The sequence below is a fragment of the Podarcis vaucheri genome, assembly GCF_965113315.1.
Source record: "Podarcis vaucheri genome assembly, chromosome: 4".
In the NCBI taxonomy this organism is placed as follows: domain Eukaryota; kingdom Metazoa; phylum Chordata; class Lepidosauria; order Squamata; family Lacertidae; genus Podarcis; species Podarcis vaucheri.
Genome location: NC_138762.1, coordinates 656,802 through 675,247, shown reverse-complemented (window position 1 = coordinate 675,247; position 18,446 = coordinate 656,802). Strand labels below are relative to the sequence as shown.

General features: G+C 48.9%; 1 protein-coding gene across 2 annotated transcripts; it reads right to left on the bottom strand.

Moving 5' to 3' along the window:
• Positions 1-89: 89 nt before the first annotated feature.
• On the bottom strand, positions 90-16,272 carry LOC309530385 (uncharacterized protein). Of its 2 annotated transcripts, XM_082219317.1 has the most exons (6): positions 15,456-16,272; positions 11,487-11,568; positions 11,119-11,201; positions 3,695-3,821; positions 1,740-1,961; positions 90-1,403 (listed from the first exon to the last, which is right to left on the bottom strand). In XM_082219317.1, the coding sequence occupies exons 1-6, from the start codon at positions 15,855-15,857 to the stop codon at positions 703-705; spliced, it is 1,617 nt and encodes a 538-aa protein (XP_082075443.1). In that variant the 5' UTR covers positions 15,858-16,272; the 3' UTR covers positions 90-702. The 2 variants fall into 2 exon arrangements, with proteins under 2 accessions (XP_082075443.1, XP_082075442.1); XM_082219316.1 differs by having other exon boundaries at positions 90-1,961; positions 15,456-16,268.
• Positions 16,273-18,446: the final 2,174 nt, after the last annotated feature.

The following is an 18,446-nucleotide window of genomic DNA, read 5'->3' as shown; positions in this document are numbered from 1 at the left end:
CTCTCTCTCTCTCCTTGCTAGTTCCCTCGCCTGCATCATTGGAGCGTCTTACCTCTCCTCTTGCCTCTGATGGCAGTTCCCTGACAGGGGACTTCGTCAAAAGCCTTACTGAAATCAAGATGCACTATTTCCACAGCTGTTCCCTGATCAACAAAGTTTGTAACTCCATCCATAAAAAGGGGAGGAGAGATTTCTCTGGCTTTTCTTGTTTTTGAGAAAGCCATGCTTTTATTCTGTATGTTTCTGTTGTGAAATCTTCAGATGAAAGGCACATAAATATTAAAAATGATAAAAAATAAGGATATTGACATGCTGAAACATGTGCAAAGGAAGGTGATTTATGTATTTATTTAATTTGTCTACCACCCGACCCAGTGGTGCCAACTTGAATAAAATATTGGTGGGGGGCCAGGTAAGGCCTGCTTTGCACAATCAAACACATGACGCATGCAGGCCATTGTAATGGCAGTGCCTATCAACTGGGGGTGGGTGGCCCCCTCAAATATACTATTGGGGGGCAAAAACCCCTCAGCCTCTAAGTGTTGACTCCTGTTCCCACGTCTCAGGACGGTTACAACATAAAAACACAACATAAAAACACAAAATACACATCAGTAACTCAACTCCCCACCACATTTTAAAAGGGCCTTAGATGTCAATCAGCCAAATGCCTGGTTAAAAAGGTGCGTATTAACAAGGCTCCTAAAGCCAAAGAATGAAGGGTTTCTCCCCTGTATGAATTCTCTGATGGGAAGTGAGATGGGAGCTCTGACTGAAGCTCTTTCCACATTCCCCACACTGATAGGGTTTCTCCCCTGTATGAATTCTCTGATGCTTAGTGAGATCAGAGCTCACCCAGAAGCTCTTTTCACATTCCCCACACTGATAGGGTTTCTCTCCTGTGCGAATTCTCAGGTGGGAAGTGAGATTGGACCTTGTAATGAATTTCTTTCCACATTCCCCACACTGATAGGGTTTCTCCCCTGTATGAATTCTCTGATGGGAAGTGAGACTGGAGCTTGTAATGAATTTCTTTCCACATTCCCCACACTGATAGGGTTTCTCCCCTGTATGAATTCTCTGATGGGAAGTGAGACTGGAGCTTGTACTGAAGCTCTTTCCACATTCCCCACACTGATAGGGTTTATCCCCTGTATGAATTCTCTGATGGGAAGTGAGATCCGAGCTCTTCCTGAAGCTCTTTCCACATTCCCCACACTGATAGGGTTTTTCCCCTGTATGAATTCTCTGATGGGAAGTGAAATCCGAGCTCTTCCTGAAGCTCTTTCCACATTCCCCACACTGATAGGGTTTCTCCCCTGTATGAATTCTTTGATGGGAAGTGAGACTGGAGCTTGTAATGAATTTCTTTCCACATTCCCCACACTGATAGGGTTTCTCCCCTGTATGAATTCTTTGATGGGAATTCAGACTTTGGCTGTGACTGAAGCTCTTTCCACATTCCATGCACAGATAGGGTTTATCCCCTGTATGAATTCTTTGATGGGAAGTGAGAGAGGAGCTGTGATTGAAGCTCTTTCCACATTCCCCACACTGATAGGGTTTCTCCCCTGTATGAATTCTTTGATGGGAAGTGAGATCATGGCTGTGACTGAAGCTCTTTCCACATTCCACACACTGATAGGGTTTCTCCCCTGTATGAATTCTCTGATGGTTAGTGAGATGGGAGCTCTGACTGAAGCTCTTTCCACATTCCACACACTGATAGGGTTTCTCACCTGTATGAATTCTCTGATGGTATGTGAGATGGGAGCTCCAACTGAAGCTCTTCCCACATTCCATGCACTGATAGGGTTTGTCTCCTGTATGAATTCTCTGATGCTTAGTGAGATTGGAGCTCTGAGTGCAGCTGTCTCCACACTCCAAATTTTTGCATGGCTTCTCCTTTCTGGGGATTTCGTCGTGTTCACCTTTGTTTTCGATTTCCAATTCATCACAATCTGCAATGGAGACAAAAAGGGATTAGAGCCTCAGGAACGAATGTAGAAGAACTGAAGGGAGTTGCGTGTGTGCTCATTACCTTTCTTGTTTGTTATTAACCAACATATTTATTAGATTCTGATGGGTTGTTGAATGTTGCTTTCTTTGATATACTGTAGTGGTAAAATTGTGAAAGCCTTTTAGAAAAAAGTGCATTTCAGATGTTTGATGGCGCATAACACTACTTCTTTTGGAGTACAGTGGATGCTCGGGTTGCAAACATGATCCGTGTGGGAGACATGTTCACAACCTGCAGCGTTCGCAACCTGCAGTGTTGCATCTGCGCATGCGTGGGTCGTAATTTGGTGGTTCTGTGCATGTGCAAGCACTGAAACCTGGAAGTAAGCCATTCCGGTACTTCCAGGTTCAGCTCAGTGCGCAACCCGAAAACATGCAACCTAAAGTGACTGTAACCCGAGGTATGACTGCAATACCATAATATTATATAGCAATGGAAAGATAATTTAATCAAGAATGTAGTGCAACAAATTTGTTCAGTTATCTGTATTCTATCAAAGGTTATAGACATATAACCAGAAAAGGGAAGCACAACTTGCTTAGGTTGACTTTTGTCAGGGTATTATGTGATTGCTATCAATTTGGTTGGTAGTTACCCAGAAAGAGATGTAAAATCGTACTATTAAGTGAACAAGGCTACAGGTATGAAGAAATTAGAAGGAAGATTGGGGAAAACTTAACCAAAGCTGGTCTATATTTTTGAAGAGGTATAAGAGACTCAGTCACTCCAAAATCAGACTGGTAAAGGCAGGAAAAGGTGCAGAACAGCAAGTGATGATCGAAGAATGGAGAGACTGGGCCTGCATGACAGAAGAAAATCATTACATTCTTCATTAAATTGTTTTTCCATTGATATATAGTTTTATGCTATTTCTCCCAAAAAAGTGGTGTCATGAGGTATCAAAGCTCTGAAATACACTTTCTCCAAAAGGTTTCCACAATTTTGGCCACTAGTGTAAGTTGTTCATTTTAAAGTTAATGTACTTTTTATATGGGGACAGATTGTTATTATTAATGTTTCATGTTTTTATATGTGTTGGAAGCTGCCCAGAGCAGCTGGGGCAACCCAGCCAGATGGACAGAGTAAAAATAAAAATTATTATTACTATTATTATTATTATTATTATTATTACTACTACTACTACTTCTACTACTACCTGAGATTCAATAAGCCTGGCTCTTCTCTGGGACGGATTTTGTTTGGCCCAGTCATGGCATCCCCTCCATCTCCCATGTCAGTCGTCTCTCTGGTCAACCCAAGACTGACAGCAGCAAAAACAAAAACAGAAAACTTGACAGAAGCTACTTATCTTTCCACACAACTCTGAAGCTAAATAAAAAAAAATCCTTCCAGTGGCACCTTAGAAACCAACTGAGTTTGTTATTAGTATGAGCTTTCGTGTGCATGCACACTTCTTCAGATACCAACACTGAAGCTGACATTTAAGATGCCTGGGCAGTTCAGACACCCAACCGTGGTAGAAAAAGGCAGAACTGGAGGAAGATGGTTCACAGAAAAAACTGGAATTTGCTGTTCAAGGTTTATTGTGGGAGTGTTAGGTTCCCAGGTGTTGTATTGGGCACTGTTGAGCTATGTGGAAATGTATGAGGCTTGTCACACAGAGGTATTTTTTGAATATCCAGGCAGATAGGACGATCCCACAGGGAGCCTTACCAAGAGAGGCCACGATCCCACGATTCTCCTCCATGACGTCCTTATGCAGAGCTCTCTGGTCAGGATCCAGCAACGCCCACTCCTCATCCGTGAAATGAACAGAAACATCTTCAAAGCACACTGGACCCTAAAAGAAAAAGGAAATGTCATAGAATCATAGAGTTGGAAGAGACCACAAGGGCTTGACAACCATATGTCAGGAGTGCTCTGATGGTGTTTCCTGCTTGGCAGGGGGTTGGACTCGATGGCCCTTGTGGTCTCTTCCAACTCTATGATTCTATGATTCTATGAAATCTTGGATCTCTTCACAGGTATACACATCCCTGACATATAACGCCACTCCTCCTCCTTTCTTGTCTGGTCTGTTTCTCTGAAATAGATTGTATCCCCCCATTATTACATTCCAATCATGGGACTTATCCCACCAGGTTTCAGTGATGCCTATTATGTCATATTGAGTTTGCTGTACTAAGAGCACAAGCTCTTCTTGTTTATTTCCCATGCTTTGCGCATTAGTGTAGACATTGAAGTCCATTCATCATCCCCCCGTGTCTCTTATTTAAGGATTTTTTCCTCCCACCACTAGGTCTGCGTGCTGTTTGCTCCATTTGGTCTATGACATTTGGATGATCATCTTCATCAATTGATAGACTCCTACCTTCAGGAGCACTGTCTCCCTCCCTTCCTGATGTCCTCTTCTGAGACATCAGAAATATGATCTGCTACACAATGTTCTGTTCTTTCCTTCCTCTTAATTGCTGTGTTGTTTCAATAGGATTGCTTTCAATAGGATTGACACTTTGACACGCATTCTGGAAATGTATTAAGGGATTCAGAACTTACAGGGTTAAAGAGTTCTGAGTGACGTTCTGAATGACGTCTCTTTCCTGAGGCATGGTCACAGACACTTACGGGAGTGGTTTACTCTGAGTGTTTCAGTCTGTCTGTGTCTTGTACGCTATGCGAGAGGAAGAATGTGTGAGCTTTCGCCGGGATGATTTATGCTGTTATACTACATGATTAAAGGCTAAGAAGATAAGGAACGCCTTGTGTTTGTTCTGAATTATTACCCACACACTGCAATTGCTTCTAACCGCTGTGATCGCTCTGCTAACCGGCCAGAGAGGAGGAAGGACGTTTGGATCGGCACGGACAGTTTGCAAGCCGCGCAACGGAAGAGTGCCGGACTCCATGTTTGGCCCTCTTGGCCCTCTTGGCCGAGCATAGGTTATGGGCAGTTTGCCAACGCTTTATAGCTGTTGCAGGAACGTCCCATGTGTGGGGGAAGCCAGCAAGCCAGCTGTGAAGATGCTGGGGCCAGCTAGAGCTTTCTGAGGCTGAGAGGAGCTTGCTGGGGAGGAGAGGCCGATCTGCCGGAGGCCGGAGGAAGCTGCTGCCAGTCGTGAGTACGCTTACCCCGGGGGAGGAGATGGCTCAGTCCCAGGAACATGGCTTTGAGCTTAAGCTGCCATGTGCGAAGCTGACCAGCCAAACGTGGCTGGAGTGGAGCTATTTAGCAGAGTTGTCCTTAGTCGGAGCCAGGCTCTGGGAAATGGTCCAGCCGATGTCTAAGGCAGCTGGGGCGGTTGCAGGCCAACGTGAAGCTGAGAAGCGTGTGCTTGCGTTTTTGGCTGAGAACGTGGCTGCTGATCTGAAGCCTATTGTTCTGGGTGCAAAGAAGCCAGAGGCCGCTTGGCTAGCGCTCCAGGAAGCTTGTGAAGCTGGAGGTGGAAGCAAGAGCCGGGAGATGGCTGCATCAGAACAGGAAAGGCAAGATGGCGCTGACCACCTTCGTGGAAGCCGGTGCACAGCTGGGGAAAGCTGTTGGGCCCCTGAGGGGGGCGAAGGGTCTAAAAGCTGCGTGGGTGCTGCAACATGTCTGCGTGAGGAGCCTGGAGAGGGGCAGGCTGCTGGGAGCCCTTTACCCATCAGAGGGGGTGCAGGAAAGCATCCTGGGAGCCCTGTGAGAAGTGGGGGGGCGGTGAGCAGTAAAAGCTCAGAAAAGCCTCTTTTTCCAAAGGCTGCCAAGAGTTGTTTGCATCGTGAGGAGAAGCCTGGGAAGCCGGACAGAGCTAGAGGCTTCAAGGCCAGCCACCTGCTGCAGAGGGAGATAACGGCTGCAGAGCTGTCTGGGAACACTGAGATAAATCCAGTCTTCAGGGCAACTGAAAAAGTTGCGGTTACGGAAGCTGCCAAGGACAGGGGCAGCGGGACGTTTGTTGCCATGGCAACGCTACAGGACAACTCCAGCAAGGACAGAATGTTGCAGTGGGTGGTGGATTCCGGTGCCAGTCATCACCTGATTGGAACGCCACCTGCTGGGGGGCTGCGGAACTGCAGGGCTGTTTCAGCTGGGACAACTGTTACGTTGGCTAATGGAGCACAAAAGCCAGTTTCTAACGTTGCAAATGTTTATGTTTCCTTTTTGCAGGCGGAGCTGGAGTGCTACGTTGTGCCAGAGATGCATTGTTGCCTGTTATCTGTACCTGCTCTTGTAAAGCAAGGGTACAAAGTTTGCTTTGAAAATGATGCCTGTTCCATTTTCAGAGGGGGGAAACAACTTGTCAACGTGAAATGCAAGAACAATCTCTTTGTTCTGGAAACACCTCTAGAGGGTGGGGGGAATGCCGGAAGAGCACAGGCGCAGTGTGCTAGTGTTCCCAGCCATGATTCATGTGTTCATGTATGGCACAAGAGAATGTCTCATGCTTGTTTGGAAGATGTTCAGAGGTTGCCCAGCTGCACTAAGGGTTGCAGAATCACACCATGTGAGAGATCCCTAGAGTGCAGGGCATGCAGAAAGGTACAAAGGTGCAGTTTTCCCGGGGTAAAGAGGGCAACCACAAAACCTTTTGAACTTGTTCACACAGACCTTGCAGGACCCATGAAGTGTGAGAGTCTGGGTGGGGCCAGGTATCTGCTGACGGTGACAGATGATTTTTCTCAGAATTTATGGTGTTTCTCTCTCAAATCGCAGGGGGAGGCGGCGCAACTGATCCAGGATTGGTTTGCGGAGGTGGAACTAAGGTTCTCCACCAAAGTGCAAAGGTTCAGGAGCGACCGTGGGTCACAGTTCACTGGGTCTGCTCTGACGGAGTTTTTCAAGCAGAAGGGAATTCGTCACCAGGTGACGGATGCAAAGTCTCCTCAAGAGAGAGGCGTGGCAGAGCACAGGAGTGAAACACTGGCTGAAGCTGTCAGGGTTTTGCTGTGTGACTCTGGGCTGCCTCAGAGCTTTTGGAGTGAAGCTTGGAAATTTGCCAGCTTTGTTTTTAACAGGTCCTACAATTACGATGTAGGTGACACACCGTTTTTTCTGTTGCACAAGAAAAAGCCACAGGTGCATTTCTTCCGTGCATTTGGTTCCAGGGCTTCAGTGCCAATACCAACAGCTCAACGGAAGGAGGGTGGTCCAAGGTACCAGGAAATGATCTTCTGTGGGTATGATCCTGCAACAAATGGGTGGAAGTTTGCATACCCAGAGGGTGATCAGACCAAGCTGCTGGTCAGCAAGAATGCTGAGCTCTGTGAGCAGGGTGGTTGGTCACGGCCTAGGGATGGTCCTGATGTTCTCTCAGAATGTCTGTCCGATTCTGAGGGGGAGGAAGGAGAAACAGAGGCGGAGCCTGTTGCTGAAGACCAGGTTGCTGATGAGGGTCAAGCACAGGGGTGGGTTTCTCCACAGGCTGTTAAGAGAGAACCCAAGAGTGAGCCTTCATCTTCTGTTAGCCAAGTGCAGAAGGCCCGAAGACACAGCAAATCAGAGGGGGAGTCTTCTGTGCTAGGAGACACACTTGCTGACCCCAGTGGGTCAGGAGGAGCACCCGAGGTTGTGCTTCGTCGGTCAACTCGCACCACAAAGGGGATTCCACCTGAGAGGTTTCAGGTCACCAGTGCGTGGGTTGGTTTCGCACAGTGTGATTCTGGGAGTGTGGAAGGGATTCAACAATTGCCTGGGATAGATGCCAGTGGGAGGCAAAAGGCAATGGGAGGTGAGTTGAACTCAAAGAGGTCTGTAAATAGGTGTCCTCAGTTTCCCTCAGGATTCATGACGAGAGGGGGTGTTAAGGGATTCAGAACTTACAGGGTTAAAGAGTTCTGAGTGATGTTCTGAATGACGTCTCTTTCCTGAGGCGTGGTCACAGACACTTACGGGAGTGGTTTACTCTGAGTGTTTCAGTCTGTCTGTGTCTTGTACGCTATGCGAGAGGAAGAATGTGCGAGCTTTCGCCGGGATGATTTATGCTGTTATACTACATGATTAAAGGCTAAGAAGATAAGGAACGCCTTGTGTTTGTTCTGAATTATTACCCACACACTGCAATTGCTTCTAACCGCTGTGATCGCTCTGCTAACCGGCCAGAGAGGAGGAAGGACGTTTGGATCGGCACGGACAGTTTGCAAGCTGCGCAACGGAAGAGTGCCGGACTCAATTTTTGGCCCTCTTGGCCGAGCATAGTCTAGATGCTTGGTTCTGCCCTTAAACTGCCCAGATTCTGCCAACTTCAGACAGGGTTGATTGTCTTCCCAAACAGTGATGGGCAATGAACTCAGCCTCAGTAGAGGACAGCGCAATGAGACTTTGCTTCCGGGACTTCTGCCAAACTAGAGATTCCCCAAACTTTATTACCATCCAAGATACGGACTTCCTGTCATCCAGATTCACCCCGTCGCTATCTGGCCAGCAAGTAAGCGCTGTCTCACCTACAGCTGACAGCTTGAGACTGAAGTCCTTGGTATCCTGCAGGTAACGCAGCACCCGCTTGATACCATGCCAGGCATTTACACTGGGCTTTGATGCTTCCCTACTGAGCAGATTGGTAGCAAAAGCAATGTCCGGCCTGCTCCATTGGGACAGATACAACAGACTACCCAGAGCGGACTGGAAGAGCTCAGCGTTCTCAAACTCAACGCGTTCTGCTAGCCAACTGTCTTTCACGTAGCTTGTCTCCATGGGTGCCCTAACCCCTGCACAATCAGACATTCTGAACTTCTCAAGCAACTGCTCAATCTTGCCTTTCTGACTGAGCAAGAAGCTTCCATCTTCAGTCCTGTCTATCTGAACACCTAAGTAGATCCTTACTGCACCCAGGTTCTTGAGCTGAAACCATTTTCCAAGCTCTTTGGCAAACTTCTGCACCTGTTTGTTTGCCCCTGAGATGTGAATGATGTCATCAACAAAGATCAACACCATTTCCTGTGACTCCTGACCCTTTAAGGTACAGGCAGCTGTCAGCAAGACTCTTCCTGAAACCTAGCTTCTCTAAGACTTCATTCAGGTACAAGTTTCAATTTCTGGCCGATTGCTTTAAGCCATAAATGGACTCGTGAAGCTTCCATACAGTATTCGGCTCATTGCCCTCAAACGCTGGAGGAGGAGGCATGTACAGATCCTCCTGGAGCTCTGAGTTCAAATAGGCCACATCCACATCAAAGTGATACACCTGAAAACCTCTTTGTGCAGCAATGGCTAAGAGCGTGTGCAGAGTTTCACTTCTGGAAGTAGGAGCATATACCTCAGTATAATAATAATAATAATAATAATAATAAATTTCATTTATATCCCGCCCTCCCCAGCCGAAGCCGGGCTCAGGGTGGCTAACAACAATAAAACAGTACAAAAGTACAACATAAACAACATTCTAAAATCATTCATTATAAAAATTAATGAATTTTTGCTGCGTGAACCCTCTGGCTACTAGCCTAGCCTTGTACTGTGGTTCCCCTGTTGCTTTGGGTTTAAGACGGTAAACCCAGCGGCTGCTCACGGCCTGTTTCCCCACTGGCAACGTTGTGAGGGAGAACACGCCTAGAGACTCCATTGAGCTCATCTCCTTCTGCATTGCCTCATGCCATTTCCTGGCTTCTTCCTGAGGCAGTTTCTGAACACCCTCAAAACTCTCGGGTTCACACTGTTCCAATGCCAACCCACACACTTGTGACTGCAAACCTGTCAGGAGATTTACCTTTTGTTGTGCGAGCTGAACGTCTCAACCCAGTTTCAGGTACCCCCTCAGACCCACTAGGACCAGCTAGAATGTCCTTGGCCTCAGAGAGCTCCCCCTCTGACTTACTGCACCGTTTAGACTTCTCAGCTGAACCTGTGGGTGAGGAAGGAGCACTTCTCTGTTCAAGCTTCACAGCTTTAGGAGAAGTTCTTCCCTCTACATGCTCTGGGTCAGGACTCTGTGCCTCAGCAGCAGGTTCAACCTCTATCTCTTCCTCATCAGCAGAGTCTTGCAGACTCTCTGAAAGAACATCAGGGTTCCCATGTATGCGTGTCCATCCATTCTACTCACAGAACTCAGCACTGCTGCTGAGCAGAATCCTGGACTGATTGCCTGTTGGATAGGCAAATCCCCACCCCTTGGTCCCTGGCTCATACCCACAGAAAATCATCTTTTGGGACCTAGGGCCACCCTTTCTGTGCTTGGCCTTTGGCACAAGGACCCAGGCCTCGCAGCCTGAGTACAGCTGGGTTAAAGTGGTTCGGTTATGTCTTCTGTCAAGGTCATGCTGACTATAAGAAGAGGCCAGAAGGAGACTGGGTTTCTTTCTCTCTCTCTCTCTCTCCCTTCTGGTGTTCTGTACATAGCATGCTGAGTGTTGAAGTTTAAACTTATTATAAGTTGTGGGAAATTTCAGTTAAGTTTGCTGCAACTGGATTTCTTATGGACAGGGCCAATCCTGAATGTTTTGGATTTGGGACCATTATGCTCATTTGTCTTCAGTAGCAGTAAAGCTCTGCTGGGTGAAATACAATTGCCTCTGGTCTATTTTGGGGAATCCTGCAACGTCTTTACGTTTTCACTCTGGTAACTATACATTGGAGTTCTGCCTGGATCAATACTGAGTAGAATTCCATGACAGGGTCTTCCTCCATGAAATCAGCTGCCAAAAGAGAAGGCCCCTAGCTCTCCACAGCTTTCCAAGTCCCCTCCTCTCTGGGGTTTCTGGCAAGCGATTGAACAGTGCGCCAGTGTGCAGCCTGCCTTTGCTCCTCCAATGTCAGACGTCTCCTGGCTCTGAGAGACAAGCAGGGAGGGGGGCTTCTGGCAGAAGGAGAGGGAGCCCCCGGTGGCTCCTCCTTCTTCTGACTCACCTCTGCCTCTCGACCTTCCTCCTCCCACTCGTCTCCTTCCTCTTCTGCCTCCGATTCTGGACTGCATTCTGCCTCAAAGTCTCCCAGCTCACTAAGCCCTGTTTCCCCTTCAGCTTCTGACACCTCCTCTTCCCAGACTTCTCCCTCTTCTCCCTTTCACTGCTCATCCTTCCTCCACCTCCACTCCTTCGGCTGAGACATTTTCCCTTCCTGGTTCCCCGGCTGCTTCCTCCCATTCCTCTGTGCCACATTCCTCTGTGCCCAACCAGTCCATGACATTGCTCCATCCCTCGGCCTCTGTCCCAAGGTAGCTTCCCCTGACCTGATCTGGTTCCACAGCCGCTGCTTCCCTTCTGCCCCCATAAAAAGACGGATCAGGAGGTCTTGCTGGCATCATTCTGTCTCCTGAAAGAGAAAACAGGTAAGCAGGATGCCAGGCGTGCCCATGTCTCTCACAGGGGAAACAGGGCATCTCTAACTACAGATGGGCCTTTCAGAAAGCCTTACCTGCTGAGTTCAATTGGACATTTGTGCCCATTTCATATGTTAGTCATGCAGAAATACATCTCTCCTCCTCTGGACCCTTCCTCCCAACTCCCCCCCCAAAAAAACTTGATGAAAAGAACCCAGAGGTTATATGGGAAACCAACAGAATGAGACCAAATGGAGAAAAACCGCCTTCTTCCTTACCCGGTGGCCTCTCTCTGGTGTCCAACGGAGGCCTCTCTGCCTCACAGGAATCCAGGTCCATTTCCTCAACACAATCCTTTTCCTGAAAGAGCAACAAGGATTCAAAATAGAGAATGAACGACAAGAAATAGCAGAAAGATAATGGAAAAGTAAAAAAACTTTAAGGGTGTGAGATCTCATTCCATGGATGCCTTCCCAGAAAAAGCATGGGCCATCAGCAGAGCATTATGGGATGTTCTCCATCCTCTTTGGAGCCCCTAATAATAATAATAATAATAATTTTTCATTTGTACCCCACCCTCCCTGGCTGGAGCCAATCTTTTGGCGGCTAACATCATAAATCTAACACAGTATATAGAAAGAACATAAGAATAGGCAATCGATTATTAGTTCAAAACAAATTAAAATCTGGACAGACGGCAGTCCACTGGTATAATGATAATAATAATAATAATAATAATAATAATAATAATAATAATAATAATTTATTATTTATACCCCGCACATCTGGCTGGATTTCCCCAGCCACTCTGGGTGGCTTCCAAAAGAATATTAAAATACTGCGATACATCAAACATTAAAAACTTCCCTAAACAGGGCTGCCTTCAGATGTCTTCTAAAAGTCTGGTAGTTGTTCTTCTCTTTGACATCTGGTGGGAGGGCGTTCCACAGGGAGGGCGCCACTACCGAGAAGGCCCTCTAGCTTGTTCCCTGTAACTCGGCCTGTCGCAGTGAGGGAACCACCAGAAGGCCCTCAGTGCTGGACCTCAGTGTTCGGGTAGAACGATGGGGGTGGAGACGCTCCTTCAGGTCTACTGGACCGAAGCCGTTTAGGGCTTTAAAGGTCAGCACCAACACTTTGAATTGTGCTCGGAAACGTACTGGGAGCCAATGTAGGTCTTTCAAGACCGGTGTTATGTGGTCTCGGCGGCCGCTCCCAGTCACCAGTGTGGCTGCTGCATTCTGGATTAGTTGTAGTTTCTGGGTCACCTTCAAAGGTAGCCCCACCTAGAGCGCATTGCAGTAATCCAAGCGGGAGATAACCAGAGCATGCACCACTCTGGCGAGGCAGTCCCCGGGCAGATAGGGTCTCAGCCTGCGTACCAGATGGAGCTGGTACACAGCTGCCCTGGACACGGATTTAACCTGTGCCTCCATGGACAGCTGTGAGTCCAAAATGACTCCCAGGCTGCGCACCTGGTCCTTCAGGGGCACAGTTACCCCATTCAGGACCAGGGAATCCTCCACACCTGCCCGCCTCCTATCCCCCAGAAACAGTACTTCTGTCTTGTCAGGATTCAGTCTCAATCTGTTAGCCACCATCCATCCACCAACCAACCAACTGCCTCCAGACACTCACACAGGACCGTCACCGCCTTCACTGGTTCTGATTTGAAAGAGAGGTAGAGCTGGGTATCATCTGCATACTGATGAACACCCAGCCCAAACCCCCTGATGATCTCTCCCACCAGCTGCATGTAGATGTTGAAAAGAATGGGGGAGAGGACAGAACCCTGAGGCACCCCACAAGTGAGAGCCTAGGGGTCTGAACACTCATCCACCACCACCACTTTCTGAACACGGCCCAGGAGGAAGGAGCAGAACCACTGTATGACAGTGGCCCCAGCTCCCAGCCCCTCAAGACGGTCCAGAAGGATGCTATGGTCGATGGCATCAAACGTCGCTGAGAGATCCAGCAGAACTAGGAAACAGCTCTCACCTTTGTCCCTAGCCCGCCGGAGATCATCAACCAGTGCGACCAAGGCAGTTTCAGTCCCATGATGAGGCCTGAATCCCGACTGGAAGGGATCCAAATGGTCCGCTTCTTCCAGGCGTGCCTGGAGCTGTTCAGCAACCACGCGCTCAATCACCTTGCCCAGGAATGGAAGATTTGAGACTGGGCGATAGTTGGCCATCGTGGCCGCAATAAAGATGGTTTTTTAAGAAGCGGTTTAATAACCGCCTCTTTCAGCGGGTCTGGGAAGGCTCCCTCACGGAGGGAAGCATTCACCACCCCACGAAGCCCATCGCCCAGCCCTTCCCGGCTAGCTTTTATAAGCCAGGATGGGCAAGGATCAAGGAGACAGGTGGTTGGTTTCACTCATCCAAGCTGCCTGTCCACATCCTCGGAGGTAACAGATTGGAATTGATCCCACGCAATTTGACTAGTCAGGACTCTAGCACTCTCCCACCCCGGCCCTGCTCCCATGGTGGCGTCTACCTCTTCCCGAATCTGAGCGACTTTATCTGCAAAAAACTTTCCAAATTCCTTGCAGGAGAACATGTGGCCCGTACTGGGCCCCGATGTTGCGGGTGGTTCCGCTAAATTGTGAACCACCTGAAAAAGTCTCCTGCTGCTGTTTTCTGCAGATGCAATAGAGGCGGCGAAGAAAGTCTTCTTTGCCGTCGCTACCGCCACTTGGTAGGCTCGACATTGAGCTCTAACCTGTATCCGGTCAGCTTCAGAATGGGTCATCCGCCACTGGCGCTCTAGCCATCTCAACGATTGTTTCATTGCCCTCAGATCCGTGGAAAACCATGGGGCTGTCCAGGCTCCATGCAATCGGAGAGGGCGCTTCAGAGCCAAACAGTCAATAGCCCTGGTTAACTCCACATTCCAGCGGGCCACCAGGGAATCAGCTGAAAGGCCATCAACTTGGGATAAAGCATCCCCTACCACTCTCTGGAAACCATTTGGATCCATTAAGTGGCGGGGGCGGACCATCCGAAGGGTCACGAAGAAGTCAAGTTGCACCAGGAAGTGATCTGACCATGGCACTTCTTTCGTTTCGCTTTTACTTAGTGTCAGATCACCAACATCCATAGAGGTGAACACCAGGTCCAAGGCATGTCCGCGGCTATGAGTTGGGCCAAACTTATTCAGGGACAGCCCCATGGAGGCCATGCTTTCCACGAAGTCCCGAGCGGCCCCTTGTAAGGTCATGTCAGCATGGATGTTAAAATCCCCTAGGACGACCAAGCTAGGTGTCTCCAGGAGAACATCCTCCACGACCTGAAGCAACTTGGGCAGTGAATCCTTGGTGCAGCGGAGAGGTCGGTACACCAAAAGGAATCCTGTACTGCCCCTATTGCCCAGCTTCCAGAACATGCACTCAGAGACCTGGGTCTTCCCAATAGGACGCCTGGTGCAAAATAATGACTTCCTAAAAATCACTGCAACCCCCCCTCCCCGCCCACATGACCTGGGTTGCTGTGCGCAAGAGAAACCTGGTGGACAAGCAGCGGCAAGAACAGGCCCATCTGCTTCCTCCAACCAAGTCTCTGTTACACATGCCAGGTCAAGTCCTCCATCCACGATCAAGTCAAGTAAAATTGAGAGTGGTTAAAACCTCAGGGCCTAGGACTTGCCGATCGCATGGTCGACGGTTCGAAACCCCGCGGCGGGGTGCGCTCCCATCGTTCCGCCCCAGCGCCTGCCAACCTAGCAGTTTGAAAGCACCTCCGGGTGCAAGTAGATAAATAGGGACCGCTTACCAGCGGGAAGGTAAACGACGTTCCGTGTGCTGCGCTGGCTCGCCATATGCAGCTTGTCATGCTGGCCACGTGACCCGGAAGTGTCTGCGGACAGCGCTGGCTCCTGGCCTATAGAGTGAGATGAGCATACAACCCTAGAGTCTGGCAAGACTGGCCCATACGGGCAGGGGTATCTTTACTTTTACCTTTAATATTTGCTAGGGCCAACTACTGTTACCACCGGTCTTATAAAGGAGGTGTGAGCGGGCTAGGAAGCCTCTTTATTGCTTATTCTTGTACTGAAAGAAAAGAATCAGACTGAACCCTGAACCCTGAAGGCCTGGCGGAACAGCTCTGTCTTGCATGCTCTGAGGAAAGATGTCAAATCCCACAGTGCCCTGGTCTCTTGTGAGAGAGCGTTCCACCAGGACGGAGCCACATCCGAAAAGGCCCTGCCTCTGGTCAAGGTAGTATCCAGAGGAAAGTCTACCTCACCTGCTTCCTCTCCTCTGCCTGACTCAGGAGGAAACCTTCGGCCAGGGCCACCGCCTGGGAACTGGTCTCCGCTCCACAGTCCCTCACCCAGCTCTCCATCTCCGGGGGAAGGACAGCCAGGAACTGCTCCAAGATCACCAGGTCCAGCATCTCAGCTTTCGTGTGCCTTTCTGGCTTCAGCCATTGGTGGCAAAAGTGGTAGAGTCGGCTGCAAACCTCTCGGGGTCCTTTGGCCTCCTGGCAGCAGAACTGCCTCACCTGCTGGCTCTGCCCCTCTGAGCGGAGGGTGTCCTCCTCACCCAGGATCTTCAGCACAGAGTTTTCCCAGAATCCCCCACTGCTCCCAGTTTGGATGGCATGGCCTCTTCCTGCTCTGGGGCCAGCTGGGTCTTGCTCATCCATCTGTGCTCTCAGGAAGCCTCTGAGAGATCGGAAGGAACCTTTTGGTCTTCTGCCAAGTTCTGTCCGTCTGAATGAGAAGCTCTAGCAAATCCTAGAAAGCAAATACATTGTTCTGTTACAGAATTTGTAGGTCAGGAGAAGAAACAGATCCCTGAACAAGCATGGATGAGTCTTGCCAGGAATCAGGACTGGACGGGACCAGAGCCCAAACCATGAGATACCTTTTTGAAAAGAAAGAGGAGGAGGAAGGGGAGAAGAAGTCAGTCTCCAGCCCTCTAGCAATGCAGAATGTGGAGGCAACTGAAGGGATTTCTGGGAGATGAGTCAGCCTGGTTGCTCCTGCCTTCCAGTCAATGCATGAAGTCAGAACTGACTGACAAGGGAGTCATTTGAAAAATGGATGCCTGGCTCTAGTGGGGGTCCTCATCCGGGGGTCCTCAGGAGTTGTTCTCCCCCACCCCCACTTCAGGGCACACTTCCCCCCTGCTTCTGTCTCCTTTTCTTGCACTTGGACTCTCCGCCGCTCTGAAAAACAGACTCCTGACAGTTGTGGACCACAGGTATGAAATTTACGGCATGTAATGCCTTAAGAGAGAATATTATGAAAATGATATACAGGTGGTACATGACACCAGTCAAGCTTGCAAAAATCTATCACTTGCCCGATAATAAATGTTGGAAATGTAAGGAAACTGAAGGTACATTCTTTCACCTTTGGTGGACGTGCCCAAGGATTAAGGCGTTCTGGGAGATGATCTATAATGAAATGAAAAAGGTATTTAAATATACCTTCCTGAAGAAACCAGAGGCCTTCCTCCTGGGCATAGTCGGCCAATTGGTGTCAAAGAAGGATAGAACTTTCTTTATGTATGCTACAACAGCAGCAAGAATACTTATTGCAAAGTATTGGAAGACACAAGATTTACCCACTCTGGAAGAATGGCAGATGAAGGTGATGGACTATATGGAATTGGCAGAAATGACTGGCAGAATTCGTGACCAGGGAGAAGAGTCGGTGGAGGAAGACTTAAAGAAATTTAAGGACTACTTTCAGAAGCACTGTAAAATCAAGGAATGTTAAAATGATGTCTGATGGAAAATAAGTGGTATTGGTAAAAAGATTTCTAAGAAAATGTAAATAGGGATTGATAATTGGAAAATTGATATTTACAATAGGTTGATATCTTGAGTGAGGATAAATGCTAGAGGGTAAGGATTTGCTGAATTTAATATCTGAACTGGAATACAAAATGGGAGGTGTGAGGAGGTCAAGAAACTAGTGAATGAAGTATAAGATGTGAAAATACTAATCTATTTTCTGTTTTGTATTTTGGTTTTTCTTTTTGTTCTTTTTTCCTTCCTTTCTTTTGTTAACTGTTTTCTATTGTGTATTTTTCATGTGTTTTGTTTTTGTATTTTTATATTTTTGTAGTTTTTCTTATGTTTAAATTTTGGAATTTTTTATTGTTTGTGAAACTTTAATAAACATTATTATAAAAAAAGAAAAACAGACTCCTGGGGTGAGGTCCCTTTTCCTTTGCTCTGAGGGCCAGGTATGTAACTGTTCAACCCCCTGAGGGCCAAGTGGGCGGGGCCAAAGACACCTCCCTTGAAACTCAGAGTAAAGGATGGGTAGTTTGATGATGATGATGATGATGATGATGATGCTTCTCTTAGATGGCTGAACACACACGCAGCCACTGATGCCAAGGTCCCTGGAGGCTCAGGGAGTAGCAGCGCCCATTTCCGGCTGCTTTGCCAGCCACAATCCCTTTGGGGCAGAGAGGATGTGGTCCTGGGATGCCCTGCTCTGGGTGCGAGGGGATGGCTGCCGTGGCCTCCGTGGGGAGCTGCCCTGGGGGAGACACTGGGAAACTGGTCCCCAATGCAGCAGCCAGACTCTGGGCTGGGATCCCTCTCTTTATCCCTGGCCTCTCTCTCTCCCACCTTTCCTTCCTCCCTCCACCTCCTCGTCCAGCTTTCGAAAACCATTTGCAGATGTTTCCTCTGTTGTGCAATGAGGCTGAGCGACGTCACACAGAGTCAAAGTCCCAGGGACTCCTTTGCTTGAAGAAGGGAGATTTCGGGGGAGACATTTTTTCGGAAAGGGGGGGGCGGAAGGCCAAATGAGTTTGGGATCCTCTGCTCTGCAGGAAGGAGAGCGTGGCAGACCTGGCCCCTCCCTGGCAGGACCCTCTCCTCCCTGACTTGGGGTCCCCCCCCTGGCCCCCTCCCCCGCTGCAGCCCTGGGACCCCCACCAGATCCCAGAGAGAGAGGAGACTCACCAGATCCCAGAGAGAGAGAGGAGACTCACCAGATCCCTGGAGGGGAGAGCGAGGCAGGGAAGGACTGGGGAGGGAGGGAGGGGCCTTGGCTCTGGAGGACCTGCCCCCCCCGTCCGCTTCCTGGCCTCTCTAGGAAGGCAGCTCGGTTCCCTTTAACCCTTGCAGTGCCGAGTCCCCCTTGGCACAACCTCAGATTCTTCTTTTTCTAGGGATTTCGGGGGGGGCAGCTGCCCCCCTGGCTCCCTCAATGCCCAGATATCCTTTGGGGGGCGAGGCTCTCGGTGGGGCTCAGAGCATCTCCTT

Bases quoted from the DNA above. Each gene is read 5' to 3' on its own strand.
- LOC309530385 (XM_082219316.1), bottom strand. From the start codon at position 15,857: ATGGATGAGCAAGACCCAGCTGGCCCCAGAGCAGGAAGAGGCCATGCC. The intron at 11,569-15,455 runs GTGAGGTAGACT...TTGCTCTTTCAG, and splicing joins AGGCAGAGGAGAGGAAGCAG to GAAAAGGATTGTGTTGAGGA. The intron at 11,202-11,486 runs GTAAGGAAGAAG...TTTCTCTTTCAG, and splicing joins CACCAGAGAGAGGCCACCGG to GAGACAGAATGATGCCAGCA.